This window comes from Nycticebus coucang, chromosome 8, assembly GCF_027406575.1.
Source record: "Nycticebus coucang isolate mNycCou1 chromosome 8, mNycCou1.pri, whole genome shotgun sequence".
NCBI lineage: Eukaryota > Metazoa > Chordata > Mammalia > Primates > Lorisidae > Nycticebus > Nycticebus coucang.
In genome coordinates this window covers 136,044,153-136,062,011 of record NC_069787.1, presented here as the reverse complement: position 1 = coordinate 136,062,011, position 17,859 = coordinate 136,044,153, and the positions used below count along the sequence as shown (strand labels likewise).

Sequence of the window (17,859 nt, the reverse complement as noted above, 5' to 3'; positions counted from 1 at the left end):
CCCTACCCATCACTGACTTCTCACCCATCTCTCCATCCCAATCCTCCACTACTTATGTGTGGGTCAACATAAAAGCTGGGCAGGTTAACACAGAGGAAATTATGCAGATTCTTGTTGCAATTAAAATCCACATCTAGACCGAGTGGTTAGCAGCTATTCTAAGCAGTTGTATCTTCAGATAAAGAAGAGTCTTCAACAAAGCAAAAGGACCCCATGTACTCTGCAAGCAGGTTCACTACAGGGAGCTAAATCTGTCCATGAAAAAAATCCCACCCCAGGAGCTCAACCCTTAATTATGGTTTTATACATATATATATATATTCTAGTTTATACATACATTAACACAAAAAAACCTGAATAAATTGATGTACTTTTAATTCATATTTTTATATTACAGTTAAATATGAAAGGATCAAGTTTTTGGTGATTGCCTTGAAGAACGCTGTGGAGATCTATGCCTGGGCTCCTAAACCATATCATAAGTTTATGGCATTTAAGGTAAGCAAGTATGTGGTTACCTAAAATTGGCTTTTGTTTAATTTCTCAGTTCCTCCAAATTAGTAACATGGTCTGTTTTCCATGTAGACAGATACCAACTTGCCATCACAAACCTGTTTTAAAATTATAGGTACTTGGTTATATTATTCCAAAGGTAAGAATTTAGTGTTGAAACACGCTCTGATGGGTACATTGTACATAGTCTAGTGATGGATGAACCGTAAGGCAACATGTCAATGTGCAGAAAAACTTTATTAATGTTAAACAAAAACACTATAAAATTAGTCAGATTAAATGTGGGTCTGCCCTCCTCCACTTGAGGCCTATGAGTTGTCATCTGCAGAAGTTAGTGTGGAACGGCTTCTAGTCAGAGCACCACTCGGTGGCAGGCATGGTGGAGCCAGCCCAGGCAGCAGTGCAGGCTCAGGCTGAGCTGGCTCCAGATCCTGTCAGCCTCGTGAGTCTCTGGACAGAGCCCTAAACTCAACTGCGGCTCACATGCCCAATACTGACCACAGGCAGGGCTGGTCTCTCAGTTTCTCTGCAGTCCCCGTTTTGGTGGCTTTTCATTTCTCACTTTGAGTGAGTGCCTCCAGAGCTAGGCTGTCCCTCGTGAAGTCCAGCAGAGAGGGATGGGGTACACTAGTGCCTTGGGCCCCAGTTCGTGGAAGCTGACCCTCAGTGCCCCACCCTGCTGCGCCCACTCCTGATGTGGCCTCATCGCCCGTCTTCTCTCTCTGCTGCTGTCCATCTCCTCCTCTGTAGCTCACTGGCCCTCACATTTTCCACCAGATGACCATTACCTCTCCTTGGCTCTTTGTTCTGTCTTGCCATGGACGCCATGCGAGGGCAGATGCTGCCCTGGGAGCATCACACAGGCCCCTTCAGAGTTCCAGTCGCCACCCCCATCCATCCTGAGGGCAGAGGACTCCTCTATGATGTTTGTGGGAGGCAGATTCATCCCTGGAAATGGGCTCCCCTCCCCAGCCCTACTTCACAGAAAGAAAGGTTTGAAATGTATTAGGTCAGTGAGAGCTCAGAGAGGATGACTCCCAGAAGCCAAAACCTCCCTCTGTGAAAGCTTTTTGATCAAGGTCCCACGCTGGCTCTGAAGTCGCTGCTGTCAGTTTACTGCCAGAATGTGGAGGCTGCATGGGCCTGAGAAGAGGGAAGGGCAAAGGCAGAGACCAGAAGGAGACTGGCCTGCCAGGAGCTGGAGGCTTCTCCTGGGGCAGGATAGGATGTGCACGGGCCTCCCATGCTCTGAGAAGCGTGTGAGCAAAAGATGGAGCGAGGGGGCTGACAGATGGGCAGGTGCGGCCACCAAGGCCACTGTGGGCTCATAGATCCTCCCGAGGCTTCCCGGCCCAGGAAAGGGGGGTGTGATTACGTGCTGGAAGGAAAATGCAGGGAGCACTGAGCTGTTAGTGGGACTTGGGTCCAGATATGGACACACAGAACTTGGGCAGACTTGGCTAGAGTGCTTTTCATCCTTTCTATTAGTAGTTAAGCCTGAGTCATCAATGCAAGCCCTCTGTCCTGGAGTGTTCTACTACCAAACCCAAACTATCATTTCCACTAGCACCAAGTGCAAGTCTCAGTTCTCAGCGTGAAGTTTAGATAAAGTGCCGCTCTGATGCCCACACAGTCACTGGAGGAAAATCAAAGCCAGAGCCTCCCTCAGCTACCCTGTCCTACCCTGTCCTGAAAGGGCAGCCAGCATGTATGGGCCTTGCTGCCACCTAGCAGAGAAAGGACCAGAGAAGTGGCCAGGCCTTCTCTGAGGTCAAAGGCCAAAAATAAACACAGTACCCAGTCACCGGACTTGACAACTGGGAGTTAATCTCTTTGTTCCCAGGATAAGGGGCAGAGAAAGGGTCACAGATAGGGGCTGGACCCTTCCTCCTAGAGCCTGGACAGGAATGGACCTAAACCTGAGAGAGGAATTCCCTACTGCTTCAACTTAGTAAAGTCAGAAAGTAGCTTCTTCTGGTGGTAGATGGTAAATGTAGGGAAAGGTGGTTCAACAACCCCTTGGTGCCAAGGCACTAACGGGCTGGCTTTACAGTCCTTTGCAGACCTCCAGCACAAGCCTCTGCTGGTCGACCTCACCGTGGAAGAGGGGCAGAGACTGAAGGTCATTTTCGGCTCACACACTGGTTTCCACGTGATCGATGTTGATTCAGGAAACTCCTATGACATCTATATACCATCTCACGTAAGTCTGGGCACTGCCTGTTGGGCCTCTGTGGCCTGCCTGTGTCCGTGTGTTGAGTGGAAGCCACACTGACTTGACTCATGGGTAAAGCGTGTGCACGTCTGACCTTCATTAAATAGAATGCTTTTAACAACTAAAACGTGTAGATTTAACTAATTCTCAGGGCTTTGTAAAACTGAGTAACATGATAGAATTTGACATTTACATGTTGTCTCCGGACTTTAGATTAAAGTACACATGATATTTTTTTCCTTCAAGGCATAAATTTTGTATAATGCATGAGTTTTTAAAGAGGGATTGGTTCATTTTATGTAGAGAAAGCCAGTGGTAAGATACCAATTTCTTAGAAACCATCCTTTTTCTGCTATTTTTAGTTCCTCCCTTGGGCGTGTGGGATGTAGGGTGGTGGAGCCAGACACTGGCACTCCCTCCCTGACTCCAGCGAGCAGTGACAGGCACGTCAGACCCTGGCCCTCAGCTCCCACAGCTGGAAAGTGGGGTGAAAGGACCTGTCCCAGGGGGCTGTTACCAGTGTCACATGAGGCCCAGGGCCCTGAAAATTGTAGTTCTTCCTGGCAGTGTGACATCTGTGTCACTGTTCTGACATACCGCCCAAAACAGGGCTCTTAGAGGGAGGCGCTGAGCATCTGAGCCCTGTGTCCTGATGTGATTCCAAGAACGAACACTCAGTAGAAGCTACCAGGAAAGCCTGAGGTCTAATATTTTGCTGACTAGTATTTTGGGAATTTGAGTACTCTAAAGAAGCATAATAGCTCCAAAAAGTTGTTTAGCATATCTCACACACACACACAGTTGTTCACTGCTGCGTCATACCTGTACCTCGTGTACACAAGAACTCCCAGCCTGCATTCCCAGTGGGGTGACCAGGGCACCACTGTCCTTGTCCTCAACCCTCTCAAGCTGGTATCCAGCTGCCATGACTCTCTCAGCTGGGGTTGTGGGGGGACAGCAGCAGCTCGTCTCTGTTTCCAGAGCAAACTGGTCTGCACTTACTTCAATAGTGTGGTTTTATTAAGTTAGCAGTAATTCTAAGTATTTTCCTAAACAGACCATCGGTTTGAGTGTTCTGGTGTGTAGACACCCAGCTTAACAACCTGTGTTTGATGTATATACTCCTTAACTTTTGTTGGGGTCCCTTTCTGCCCCAGTTGGGTGGCCTCCCTAGATGTGGCCAGCCTGCACTGTCCTCATCCTTTCCCAGAAATAGTGGCTCTCATGGAAAACAGGTGAATTTCAGTGATGGCAAGACCTGTTCTCAGATCCCAAATCCACCACCCAGAGCCAGGCAGCTTGGTGGGGAAGAGGGGTGTCCCCTCTGAGCCCCAGGCCTAGAAGGACCACCTGCAGGGAGCTGGTGGCTGACACCTGGTGTCTCACTGATGCTGCTGCTGTGGGAGCAGATAAGATGGTTCTTAGTCTAGTCACCAAGCATGCGTTTACCAGGGCATTTGACAAGGCAGTAGTTAAATTAAAGCACATTAAAGCAAATTTCAACCTTTACAGCGAAAATGAAAAATACAACAAAAACACATCTTTTCCGTTCCTTAGAAATGAGCAGTCCAGCTGTTGTCTTGTTTTCAGAAGCATAACACCTAGCCTCCCTTTGTCATCTAGATTCAGGGCAACATCACCCCTCACGCTATTGTCATCCTGCCTAAAACGGACGGCATGGAGATGCTGGTGTGCTATGAGGATGAGGGTGTGTACGTGAGCACCTACGGCCGGATCACGAAGGACGTGGTGCTCCAGTGGGGAGAAATGCCCACGTCTGTGGGTAGGTTGCCCATTCCTTATCCCCTTCAGCAGTTACACCCCCCAAATGAAACGAAAAGCAAGAAATGTGAAACAACCATTTGATTCCACAAAAAATGTCTGTGAATAACTCTTGTAAGACTTACTTTGTCCGTTTATCTCAACCGTTTGTCATTTTTGTGGTTAAGTTGTGAACAGATGCTGTGAGTTATTGCCCATCTAATGTTTTTAATGCAGTTTTGGAAATTCCTTTTGACAGCCTACATTCATTCCAATCAGATAATGGGCTGGGGCGAGAAAGCTATTGAGATCCGGTCAGTGGAAACAGGACATTTGGATGGAGTATTTATGCATAAGCGAGCTCAAAGGTTAAAGTTTCTATGTGAAAGAAATGATAAGGTAAATCCGTTTCAACGTTTGCATTGTGTTTGCATTTTAAGAGACCACCAGGTACCTGTGAAACCTTCATTTTCCTTTATACTGATTTGAATCACCTCTTGTGTTAAAGTTAATACTCTCTTGAAATGGCATTATTTGGTTTGATCATGTGAACATTCAAGATATATTATTCACATATCAAAAAGATATAAAAACATCTAGAAATTTCTTGTAAACTCTTCGTAATTTTTGTGGCCTGCAGGCCTTATGGTGACGGGGCAGGTGCCCAGTTCTGCTGACTGAGGGCAGCAGGCTCGTCTCTCATCACCTCCCAGCGCCCACTTTAGACTTCCACTTGTAGACTTTCACAAACTCACTTTCGAAACTTAACGCATCACCTTATATTCACCTTTTAAATGTGAAATATTTGCCATGTAGAAGCATAAGCTTTTTAAAAACGTCACCCATTCCTTCAGGAACAATCACAAACTCAGTAGTGCCATGTCCTTTGTCAGTCCAGCCATGTTTCTTCTGAAGTGTCCTAGGAGACTATTCTCAGTGAATCGCTGTATCCATCCGGCATGCTCGGTCCTGCACAGGTATCCTGCGACAGCACTGCCGCTGGCCGCCCTCCCAGTAGAGGGAGCCCAGGGGCAGCAGCTGGGCTGCCTGCAGCTGTGACTCGTCCTCCGTGACTGTGGCCAGCACAGAAACGGTGCCCTCAGAGCCCAGACACAAGCTCATGTAGGAGAGGGGCAGTGGCTCAGCCGCTGTGACCCCCTTGCCCAACCCAGTGTCCCGAAGGCCAGCCTGGGCATGTGACCTAGACTAGACCCTGGCTGACTGGCTGGCCCAGTGTGGTCTGGATAAACAGCAGACTGGGTTGCTGCTTCCAGGGTGGGAGAGAGTGTGCCAGAAGATAGGCTTAGCCCAGGCAAGCTCCTGAACCCACTGGGATCACAGGAGAGATCTGGGCAGGGACACCCACCCTGCAGCCTGTCCCAGATGGTGCCCACACCTCAGGAGTGGGCTGACACCAGCCTGAGTCAGGGGACTAGATTTGAAGCACAGGGCGCATGCCCTGGAGACAGAAGCAGCCCCCTCCCTCTCTGTGCCCCTGTTCTGACCCATGAGCCTAAGTGTGGCTTTGCTTCCACACACAGCATTAGCTCCCTGACAAGCACATTCACAGAGGTTCCAAGGAGTTGTGGGAATGATGTAGCAGAGACTTCACACTAATGACCAAAGCGTGAGCCTCAGACCAAAGTGAGGAACTGCCCACTGAGGGCCCGGCCCAGTGTATTTCCTGGGTGTGGCAGTTCCTTTACATTCCCTTCCTGTGAGCAGCAACCCAAATTGTGCTCACTTCTCTCTGCAGTTGGATAAAATGATTTAACAAACTCAAGGCCTAATGGGCTGTGATTCTACTTGTTAATGCTATATCTCCTTTGACCTGGGGTGTGCTGTCAACAGAGAGGCTGCACTTACCTTTGAAATGCCCGATTACACGGGCATTACACACCTTACCCTATCTGACCACAATCATTAAAAAAATCTTAATTTTAAATTTTAAAAAGTGAAAACTAAAGTTCTATACCAGTCAGAATTCCCCTTGGTTTTGGGAATTTGAAAGGATTCTCTTCTGTCCTGAAGTTCATTTTCTTGTCACTTGTGGGAGAAAGAAGGGGACCTCTGTGCCTATAGATGCTAGCAAAGGTCCCTGGGCCAGAAATCTAGCATGTTCCCTTAGTGAGAAACTCCCTTTCACAATGTAAGCCCTAGAGGGACACCAGAGGCCAAGACCACAATCAGTGACCGTGATGTAGAGTGGTCGTGTGCGCAGGACGGATCACAGCAGGAGGCACTTTGCTAACACGAGCCACCGAGTGCTAAGAGCTGACACATGGCAAGGATAGGACGTGAGAGCAGTGGATGGACAGTTGAAGAAGAGCGGGGAGAGGGCCTTGCGGTTGAACTAACTTCTTTTTAATTTCAAACAGGTGTTTTTTGCATCCGTGCGATCTGGAGGAAGTAGCCAAGTGTTTTTCATGACCCTCAACAGAAATTCCATGATGAACTGGTAACAGAAGAGCACTTGGCACTTATCTTCATGGCGTTGTCTCTAATTTAAACGAACATAACTCACGTGGACGTATGCCAGCCTAGAGGCAGGATCGGAAGGCCTGGTCGAGCGTCCTGCGTCCCCTCTCCCCTTCCTCCCTCCCAACACAGCCCAGCCTCAATGTTGCAGCCCAGTTGAGAAGCAGAGAGAGGTGGATGGACTGTCCAGGAGGTCCCAGAGTGCTGCCTGGTCTCTGGACAGAGCTGGACCATGGGCCCTTTGGGTTAGGGACGGAAACAAGCATTGTGTGCTTCTATGGTTAAGCTGTGTTGTAGTGAGTTTTGGGTTTTTTACCTTTTTTCTTTACCCCTTTACTCTGTAAGAATGGGGAGAGAATGTGTCCTGAGACAGGAGTCTGTTTTTGGTTCTGTCTGCCTGCTAACTTTAAGTGTTGTAAAATCCCCAACATCCAGGGGTCAGAGACAGCACGGTAAATGTACCTTCCTCCTCACACTGAAGGCCACGCTGCAGTGGGTAATTTAAGAGTTCTCTTGCCTTCACCAACTCAGAAGGTTGCTTTTTGATGGCAACTGGCTAATGAATTTTTAAAAGAGAAGAAGAATACTGGTTTCCCCTCTTTGGGGAAATAGCTTTTACATGGCTAAACTACTAGCCTTAGTCTAATAATCCCAACTACCACCTGAGGAGTCTGACGGGCCATGTATTAATACGGCCCTTTCCAGGATGGAGTGTGCAAGGGACAGCAGAGCCGCTAGTGGGTCAGTCCAAATCGAGGAACTCTGTGACGCAACTTCCCTCAGCTGCTGGGCGGCAGATCGGGGCAAAAGGCGGGAAGGCAGGTGGTTCAGACAGAGACAGCGTGTGTGTCCCATGTCTGAGTGCACAGAGCCCCCCTGGGCTTCCTGAGGACTGAGACTTTGCTGAGCTCTTTCTGGGAACTGGGGAGCTGAGTGACATCCAGGTTCCGACACTCCCAGCTCTCTCCAGACACAGGGTGCCACTTTCTCAAGCTGAAAACTGTGACTGAAAAAAAATTGATAACACGTGTTTCTGAGCTGCCTGTGTTCTCCCTGGGTGGGTGAGAGAAGGGACCAGGCTCCCATGCCTGCCTCGGACACAGCAGCCAAAGAACTTAACACGAGACTTTGGCCAAAATTCTGAGAACCCTGGTCACTTTACCTTCCTCCAAATTACCCAACATACAGTAAACAACATTTGTGTAGAGATATGTATGTATTTAGTTCAGGTTGACTTGTGTCCTTATAAACTCTTACTCGAATGATTTGAACTTTCATGTGACTGACTGGGATTTTTTTCCAAAGCTACAAGCATGCCGCCTGTGGTCCGAGGTGTTGTGCTTCCTGTTTTAACCTACCTCGTTTTGTTTGTTTTTGTTTCACTGTTCATCACAGCAGTGTTACCTCCAGGAGACATATAGAGAGCTCAACTGGCAATCTCAGGTGCATAATGTTTTTAAAACAAAACAGTAGTTGACCAAATTATTCTTCTTAAAAATATTAGGGGGGGATTTAATAACAAAAACTGATACGGCTTAATTCTGGAGAAAATAATTACTATAATCAGATCAAAAAACAATTTGTGATCCTACTGATTTTGCCTAAATACATGAGCAGCTGATGTACTATTAATGAGAACGAAATGCCCACTAGGAAAACGGGGCCATTTCCATCTGATAGTTTGGGCAAGGCGGGAAGAGAAGAGAATATTCTGGTTTCTGGAGTAGATGACTCTGCCCTCCTGGAAAGGGAGTTGGCATTTGCACTTATTTTAATCAGGCAGCACCCAGAATATTACTGAGGGTCACCTTCAGGTGACCACCAACATGTCCTCAGGATGGTTCCTCTAGCTCTCAAAAGCAATGAAATCCTCCCGTTCTCATTTTTATTGCTATGGTTCTGCTGCTGAACAACACTTTCTTCACAAATTCAATGCAACAAATTCAGCAATAACTTTTTGGGTTGAATTTAGCAACTACTGTGATTGGATGCCTACACGGACAAAGTACATTGATCTGAGTTTGATCCCAAAATGTGATTGCCACCAGCTCTTTATATTGCTGCTGTGGTATTTTAAACCAGAGCTTCTTTAAGTTATGTTGCAAACTGATCTTTGTTTTCATGTTTCATTTTGTTTTTATTTCTGAGTGATAAGTCCAAACACACAGCTTTAAATGATTTTTTTATTGTGGGATTGGGGGTACAGTTAAGAAATAAAAGGGAATCATTGTGTTTAAACATGAGGTAGTTTGTGAATGTATTTTTTTAAATCTAGATTCACTGGGCTCAATGGAGTAGGGCGCCGGCCTCATATGCCGGAAGTGGCGGGTTTAAACCCAGCTCCGGCCAAAAACTGCAAAAAAAAAAAAAATCTAGATTCATAAGAAAACAATGTTGCTGCAGCCTGTTCATAGTCTGTACAGTAACATAACACAGAACACAAGCTTTTCTGCTGCCCACAACAATAAACACAGTCACACACCAAGCCACACCTTTTATATTTTTGTACAAATATTTTACACTGAGTACCAGGCAAAACCAAATTTAACAGAGTCCCCCACAAATCTGTGGTTCTTTTTTTAGAGTGCCTTGGCCTCACACAGCTCACAGCAACTTCCAACTCCTGGGCTTACGTGATTCTCTTGCCTCAGCCTCCCGAGTAGCTGGGACTACAGGCGCCCACCACAACGCCCGGCTATTAAATCTGTGGTTCTTAAAAGGATTTTAAGTATTCTTTCACGCTTTTATCTTTAAAAGTACATTTTTCTCCAGCAGGCCAGACCTAGCCCTGACTGACGAGTCCTGGCTTGTGTAAAGTACATCGCAGTGATAGCCTTGTGGCTCACATAATTCCAACTTTTTGGTTTCTTTTAATTCCCTTTTTTTTTTTTTTTTGAGGGAGGAGCGTTACTTTTTATCCATTTGTACAGCATCTCAGTAAAAAGTATTTTTAGTTTTTATCATTTCATAGGTGATTTTTGGCTCTATCAATTGGCTCATTTTATTTTCCTACAATGAAAAGCTGGAGAAACTGAGCCCCCCACCACCGCCCCAAGTGAGGCCACTGGATCTTTAGGTTCCCAGTGCCCTCAAGTGATCACCATCCAGCAAAATCTGCCCAGCCTGTCCACACTGCAGTCTTAATAAGGGGTGTGGCAGGTGATGTCACCCTGGGAGCCAGCCAGGGATTTGTAGCATGGACTGCTTCATCCAGTGTGTGGCAAGAATGGGTGACCTATAAGGTATCTTCAAATAATGAGCCTCCTCACTCCCATTCCAGCCAAACCATTGTCACAGCAGACAGCACCAGCAAGGACAGCTGCTCTAAGTCCCTTGTAAAATCTGATGGTTCTGTTCAGGGAGTTATCATTATTTTTCTCGGAGACTTCTAAACAGTGCTTCAAGAAGACGAAGACTATCATTTGCTCAGCAGGGCAGATTAAGGTGTAGATAAACCCCATTTTCATGGCACCCCGACACTGTTTTCTGAGGTGAACCCCTGACAGGTCTTGCACCAAGAACACGTGTTTTGGAAACGTCTTAATTCCTGTTGTTGAGCCCTACTAACAGTGTTCCTGTCTGCTCTTGTGACTTGCTGGCAATGGATGTCTCTGCTACCTCCACAGCAGATTATTAGAAAGGTATGAAATTCAGGCTGGAGCCAGAAAAGAAGGCAGCCCAAGTCCCTCGTTCCTTGATGTTTAAAAAACCACGTTCCCCACTATTATGTGTGCCGCCCCCGTCACCTTGTTCTTGGAATGTGGACGCACTCTTGTGTCTCCAGTCTGTGCTGTCTTGGGAAGTCTGCTCCAACAGGCGTTGCTCACGTTTGTGCTGTTTGAGATTGTCAGATGTGCTATGTTATTTTTACAAAAGACGATACAGATACCCATCAAACTTTAATTTTAACCTACTGCAGGAAGATGTGAGAAAATCCACAGCATGCTAATGACAGCTCCAAATGGCCCTACCGTGCTCCTTACATTCCAAAATCTCTGCTATTATTTTCTGAACATCTTAACAGTTTCTGTAAATTATTAATTACCTTTTAATTATTCCTCAAATGTTTAAATCTAACCAAATCAAACAAAATATAACCAACCAACCAAAAGCTGACCTCCTCTGAGATTATATAGTTGTACCATAAATTTAAAATCCAAAAGTCTGAATTTGATTTAATTTACCTGCCAATATTTCTCATAAATACTGCTACATTTTGGCCTCGTCAGGAACCCTGAAGTGAGCTGTCCTTTCATAGGTTTCAAATAAAACGGATATAGTGATTATTTTTCAGGAGTTCAGCAAAAAAGAAAACTTCTTGAGAATTCTCAAGTTCATTTGTATATTTCTACCAAACATTTTCTAATGTTCTTTTATTTCTATACTGCACCATGATTCTGGGAAGTTTTCCATAGAAACTAGAATATTAAACAATTTGCACAGTGTTTGTTACCCAGTGTGAGAACATGCCCCTGTGCTTTGAACTTAATTCTTCTAGACCTGTCATTCCAGGAAATGCCAGATTACACCAAAATAAAAATCTCCATAAATGCATTTTTAAACGAAAATCCCTGGTAAGGTTTGAGCTATTTTAAATATAGATCAAATCTTGGACTCTGTGTCCATGACAACAAATATTTGCATGAAAACTAGAAAATGCAATTAAAAATAAAACAAAGTTTCTGGAGTTTTGATTTGTGTAGATATCTTCAAACTAACCCACTCTTCACGTGATAGTGTATGATCTGATGGTTCGCCCTCAGCAGCACCGAGGCGCACTGCATTCTGGACACCAAACAGATGCTGGCAGTTGCGTCTTCACTTGCGGCAATGGCCCAGGCTTACTATTTGTACATAGCAAATGTCCATGGCCACACGTCCTTCCCTTATCTCTTCCCCAGGGATTAATGTTAAGCAATAATAATACTTGCTATGGTTCACTTAAGAAATCTCAGACATTACCCTGAATCAGAATGTCAGCAGGAAAAAAAAGGTGACACCTCAATGAATTTGAAAATTGGATGTTATAAAACTATTTTTGTGTGTTTTAGCTGCCTTGCTTAGAATTTTGGCATAACTTTAGAGAGATGCCAAATCTATAATATTAGAGAAGTAATTTGCTGTACCTATAATTGTTTACATTTTTTAAATCTCCAGTTCTCAAAAGTGTTTTGAAATTTTTCGAAACTTTGCTGAAATCTGGATATAGTCTCACCTGAGTGAGGATGAAAGAAGGAAATCTTCTTGGCATATTTTCCAGTCTGAAACTTCCGGTTATTTTCAAATACATTTTTTTCTGCAACAAAAAATCATTCCAGAGGTATTTCTGGAGTTATTGGAAGCAGAAGATGGAAACACTTTGGCAGGTGCTCAGCTGACCAGTCCCCACACAGTCACTGCTGTGCCCTGGAGTACACTGTGTCACCTCTGATGAAATGAGAACAATGAGGCAAGGACAGAGGCCACCTGCTCCTCACTGCCACCTCCAGACTGCAGTCCTTCCCTCCCCCCACCTGCTCTGAAGCTCTGGCCGTCAGCACCTGGGTCTCTCCGTCCGCCTCTGCCGTTCCCTCCTGCTCGGGTGTTCTGGCCCTGGGTTCACTGTTGCTGTCTCTCCCACCACTCTTCTTCCTTGTGGAGGATTTCAGCGCCCACAGTCCTGCCATGTCCTGACTTTTCGGTTTAATGTTGCCCAGTGAAACTTACCTTATTGGTCACTGTTTCCACTTCTCAAGTGACAGTAGATAGTTCTCCCTCCTTGTTCTATGTGGGTCCCCACCTGGCTTCACCAGATGGAAGCCACAGCCCAGGAGTTAGCCCTCTGTTCTGCACCACCAGTACCTCCCAACCTGTCTGAGGGCTCCTACATAATCTGCGCTGCCATAGTGCCTGTCCTTTGAATACCTTGGCCCCTCCACAGCCTTGAGCTAGCAGCATCTTCATCTGCTTCTCCCCATAGAAGAGCCTGGAAGAGTTACCGACTGCCCCAAATTCCTCTCTTGCCCTGGTCTGCCGAGCCAGGCTCCCTCCTTGCCCAAGTGGCTGGTGCTCAGGACCCAGCGATCTCCATGATGACACGTGTCCAGCACAGGGCTCTGGCTTCGAGCTGCTGGTCTCACTGCAGCCTCTGACATGTTCATGATGGCTTGCTTCTTGAGGCACTTACCCAGTTCTGGGACATTTTTCTCACATTCTTCCACTCTCATTGGCTGCGTCTCTGGAGTGCCTGGTCCTGGGCACCTCTCTCTGGGTAATCCCTTCTGGTCTCAGGGCTTTCCAAGCCGTCTGCACACGGACAACACCCACACTTCACCTCTGCCCAGCCTCCTTCCTGAACCCCAGACTGATGTGTCTCTTTCTTGCCTGGCATCTTCCTGAATGTGTGACTAACATCTCAAACTCTAAGCTGGTTTGCACCCCACCCACCACTACTCAGTAGTCTCCCCGTAGCTGGGGTTCACTTCCCTGGGTTCCAGTTACCTAAGGCCATTGTGCTCTGAAAATTCCAGAAATAATTCATGAGTTTTAAATTGCTGGCTGTTCTGTGTTATATAATGAAATCCCACACCATCCTGCTTTGCCCCACTCACGATGCAAATTGTCCCTGTACCCAGCACATCGCTGCTGCAGACACTGCCCACCGGTGGCTGTCAGGATACCACAGTGCTTGTGTCCCCGTAGCCCTCTCTTTCCTGAACCTTGGGCCCAAAATGTGAGGCACTGCAGCCATCTGGTAGACTGAACTTCACAGTGGCATGTATGGGTGAGCGAGACGACATGGTGTCTGTAGGGTTCAGCACTGTCTGTGGTTTCAGGTACCTGCTGTGGGTCCTGGAATGAACCCTCTCGATGGTAGGGCACTGCCCCCACCACAGTCCTCTCCAGGCCATAAACAGCAGCTTCATTCCTCCACATCAGAAAATCTCATTAGTGCCCTTCATTCCTCTTTCTCATACCACATCCTGTCTTTCTCTTTAGAATCCTATTTTCCCAAGCACAAGAAGATAGCCACGACCCAATCCAGGTCCAAGCGACATCCCACTTGAGATGATGCTTTTAAAAAGTACACCACCAATCACATCTTAGGTCACAAGTCTAACCTCAGTAAATTTAAAAGAATAGAAATTATTCCTTGCATCTTCTCAGACCACCATGAAATAAAAGTTGGACTCAACAAGAACAGAAATCTGCATACTCATACAAAAACATGGAAGTTAAATAACCTTATGTTGAATGATAGCTGAGTCATAGACGAGATTAAGAAGGAAATTATCAAATTTTTGGAACAAAATGATAATGAAAACACGAATTATCAGAACCTCTGGGATACCGCAAAGGCAGTCCTAAGAGAGAAATTTATAGCACTGCAAGCCTTCCCTCAAGAGAACAGAGAGGAAGTTAACAACTTAATGGGACATCTCAAGCAACTGGAAAAGGAAGAACATTCTAATCCCAAACTCAGCAGAAGAAAAGAAAAAAACAAAATTAGAGCAGAATTAAATGAAATTGAAAACAAAAGAATTATACAACAGATCAATAAATCAAAAAGTTGGTTTTTTGAAAAGGTCAATAAAATAGATAAACCTTTGGCTAATCTAATCAGGAAAAAAAAGAGTAAAATCTCTAATTTCATCCATCAGAAATGACAAAGACAAAATAACAACAGACTCCTCAGAAATTAAAAAAATTCTTAATGAATATTACAAGAAATTTTATTCTCAGAAATACAAAAATCTGAAGGAAATTGACCAATACTTGGAAGCACGCCACCTTCTAAGACTTATCCAGAATCAAGTGGAAATGTTGAACAGACCTATATCAAGTTCTGAAATAGTGTGCCCTATGATCGCATTAATGTGCACAGCTATGATTTAATTTAAAAAAAAAAAATCTCCCAAAAAGAAAGAGTCCGGGACTAAATGGCTTCACATCAGAATTCTACCAAACCTTTAAAGATGAACTAGTACCTATATTACTTAACCTTTTCCAAAACATCAAAAAGGAAGAAATACTTCCCAACACATTCTATGAAGCAGATATTACACTGATCCCCAAACCAGGTGAAGACCCAACAAGAAAACTATAGACCAATATCTTTAATGAACATAGATGCAAAAATATTCAATAAGATCCTAGCAAACAGAATCCAGCAACACATCAAACAAATTATACACCCCATGACCAAGTGGGTTTTATCCCAGGGTCTCAAGGCTGGTTCAATATACGTAAATCTATAAATATAATTCAGCACATAAACAAATTAAAAAACAAAGACCATATGATTTTCTCAATTGATGCAGAAAAAGCTTTTGATAATATCCAGCATCCTTCATGATCAGAACACTTAAGAAAACTGGTATAGGGCGGCGCCTGTGGCTCAGTCGGTAGGGTGCTGGCCCCATATACCGAGGGTGGCGGGTTCAAGCCCAGCCCCGGCCAAACTGCAACAAAAAAATAGCCGGGCATTGTGGCGGGCGCCTGTAGTCCCAGCTACTCGGGAGGCTGAGGCAAGAGAATCGCTTAAGCCCAGGAGTTGGAGGTTGCTGTGAGCTGTGTGAGGCCACAGCACTCTATCGAGGGCCATAAAGTGAGACTCTGTCTCTACAAAAAAAAAAAAAAAGAAAACTGGTACAGAAGGGACATTTCTTAAACTGATAGAGGCCATCTACAGCAAACCCACAGCCAATATCATATTGAATGGAGTTAAATTGAAAGCATTTCCACTCAGATCAGGAACCAGGCAAGGTTGCCCATTGTCTCCATTACACCTTAACATTGTAATGGAAGTTTTAGCCATCACAATTAGGGAAGAAAAGGCAATCAAGGGTATCCATATAGGGTCAGAAGAGATCAAACTTTCACTCTTCACAGATGATATGATTGTATATCTAGAAAACACCAGGGATTCTACTACAAAACTCTTAGAAGTGATCAAGGAATACAGTAGTGTCTCAGGTTACAAAATCAACACTCATAAATCGGTAGCCTTTATATATACCAACAATAGTCAAGCTGAAAAAATATTCCATTCACAGTAGAGCCAAAGAAGATGAAATATTTGGGAGTTTATCTAACAAAGGACGTGAAAGATCTCTATAAAAAGAACTATGAAACTCTAAGAAAAGAAATAGCTGAAGATGTTAACAAATGGAAAAACATACCATGCTCATGGCTGGGAAGAATTAACATTGTTAAAATGTCCATACTACCCAAAGCAATATACAATTTTAATGCAATCCCTATTAAAGCTCCACCGTCGTACTTTAAAGATCTCAAAAAAATAATACTTCATTTTATATGGAATCAGAAAACCCTTAAATAGCCAAGATATTACTCAGAAATAAAAACAAAGCAGGAGGAATCACCCTACCAGACCTCAGACTATACTATAAATCGATAGTGATCAAAACAGCATGGTACTGGCATAAAAACAGAGAAGTAGAAGTATGGAACAGAATAGAGAACCAAGAGATGAATCCACCTACTTACCGTCATTTGATCTTTGACAAGCCAATTAAAAATATTCAGTGGGGAAAAGATTCCCTATGTAACAAATGGTGCTGGGTGAACTGGCTGGCAACCTGTAGAAGACTGAAACTGGACCCACACCTTTCACCATTAACTAAGGTAGAGTCTCACTGGATTAAAGATTTAAACTTAAGACATGAAACTATAAAAATACTAATGGAAGTGCAGGGAAAACTCTTGAAGAAATCGGCCTGGGCAAACATTTTATGAGGTGGACCCCACCACGACCCCCCGGGCAATTGAAGCAGCATCAAAAATACATTACTGGGACCTGATCAAACTAAAAAGCTATTGCATAGCCAAGAACACAGTAAGTAAAGCAAGCAGACAGCCCTCAGAATGGGAGAAGATATTTGCAGGTTATGTCTCCGACAAAGGTTTAATAACCAGAATCCACAGAGAACTCAAACGTATTAGCAAGAAAAGAACAAGAGATCCCATCTCAGGCTGGGCAAGGGACTTGAAGAGAAACTTCTCTGAAGAAGACAGGTGCACGGCCTACAGACGTATGAAAAAATGCTCATCATCCTTAATCATCAGAGAAATGCAAATAAAAACTACTTTGAGATATCATCTAACTCCAGTAAGATCAGCCCATATCACAAAATCCCAAGACCAGTGATGTTGGCATGGATGTGGAGAAAAGGGAACGCTTCTACACTACTGGTGTAGGAATACAAACTAATACATTCCTTTTGGAAAGATGTTTAGAGAACACTTGGTGATCTAAAAATAGACCTGCCACTCAATCCTACAATTCTTCTACTAGGTATATACCCAGAAGACCAAAAATCACATTATGACAAAAATATTTGTACCAGAATGTTTATTGCAGCCCAATTCATAATTGCTAAGTCATGGAAGAAGCCAAAGTGCCCATCGATCCATGAATGGATTAATAAATTGTGGTATATGTACACCATGGAATATTATGCAGCCTTAAAGAAAGATGGAGACTTTACCTCTTTCATGTTTACATGGATGGAGCTGGAACATATTCTTCTTAGCAAAATATCTCAAGAATGGAAGAAAAAATATCCAATGTACTCAGCCCTACTATGAAACTAATTTATAGCTTTCATATGAAAGCTACAACCCAATTATAGCCCAAGAATATGGGGAAAGGGGAAAGAGAGGGGAGGGGAGGAGTGAGGATGGGTGGAGAGAGGGTAATTGGTGGGACCACACCCATGGTTCACCTTACAAAGGTACATGTGAAACTTACTAAATGTAGAATATAAATGTCTTAACAAAGTTTGATGAGAATATTTCAGATTGTATATGAAACCAGTACATTGTACCCCTTGATTGCACTAATGTACAGAGCTATGATTTAACAATAAAAAAAAAAAATAAGAAAATGC

The 17,859-nt window shown here is 44.4% G+C and overlaps 1 protein-coding gene across 8 annotated transcripts in view; it reads left to right on the top strand.

Moving 5' to 3' along the window:
- Positions 1-8,242, top strand: part of TNIK (TRAF2 and NCK interacting kinase) — a 395,211-nt gene extending 386,969 nt beyond the window's left edge. For 5 of the 8 annotated variants that reach the window (XM_053599580.1, XM_053599579.1, XM_053599578.1 and 2 more), the window contains 5 exons: positions 398-498; positions 2,567-2,716; positions 4,352-4,511; positions 4,749-4,888; positions 6,868-8,242. In XM_053599580.1, the coding sequence (XP_053455555.1) occupies positions 398-498; positions 2,567-2,716; positions 4,352-4,511; positions 4,749-4,888; positions 6,868-6,951 (635 nt within the window). In that variant the 3' untranslated portion in view covers positions 6,952-8,242. Of the gene's footprint in view, positions 1-397; positions 499-2,566; positions 2,717-4,351; positions 4,512-4,748 lie in introns of all 8 variants that reach the window. The other 3 variants (XM_053599576.1, XM_053599575.1, XM_053599573.1) reach the window with 1 other exon arrangement.
- Positions 8,243-17,859: the final 9,617 nt, after the last annotated feature.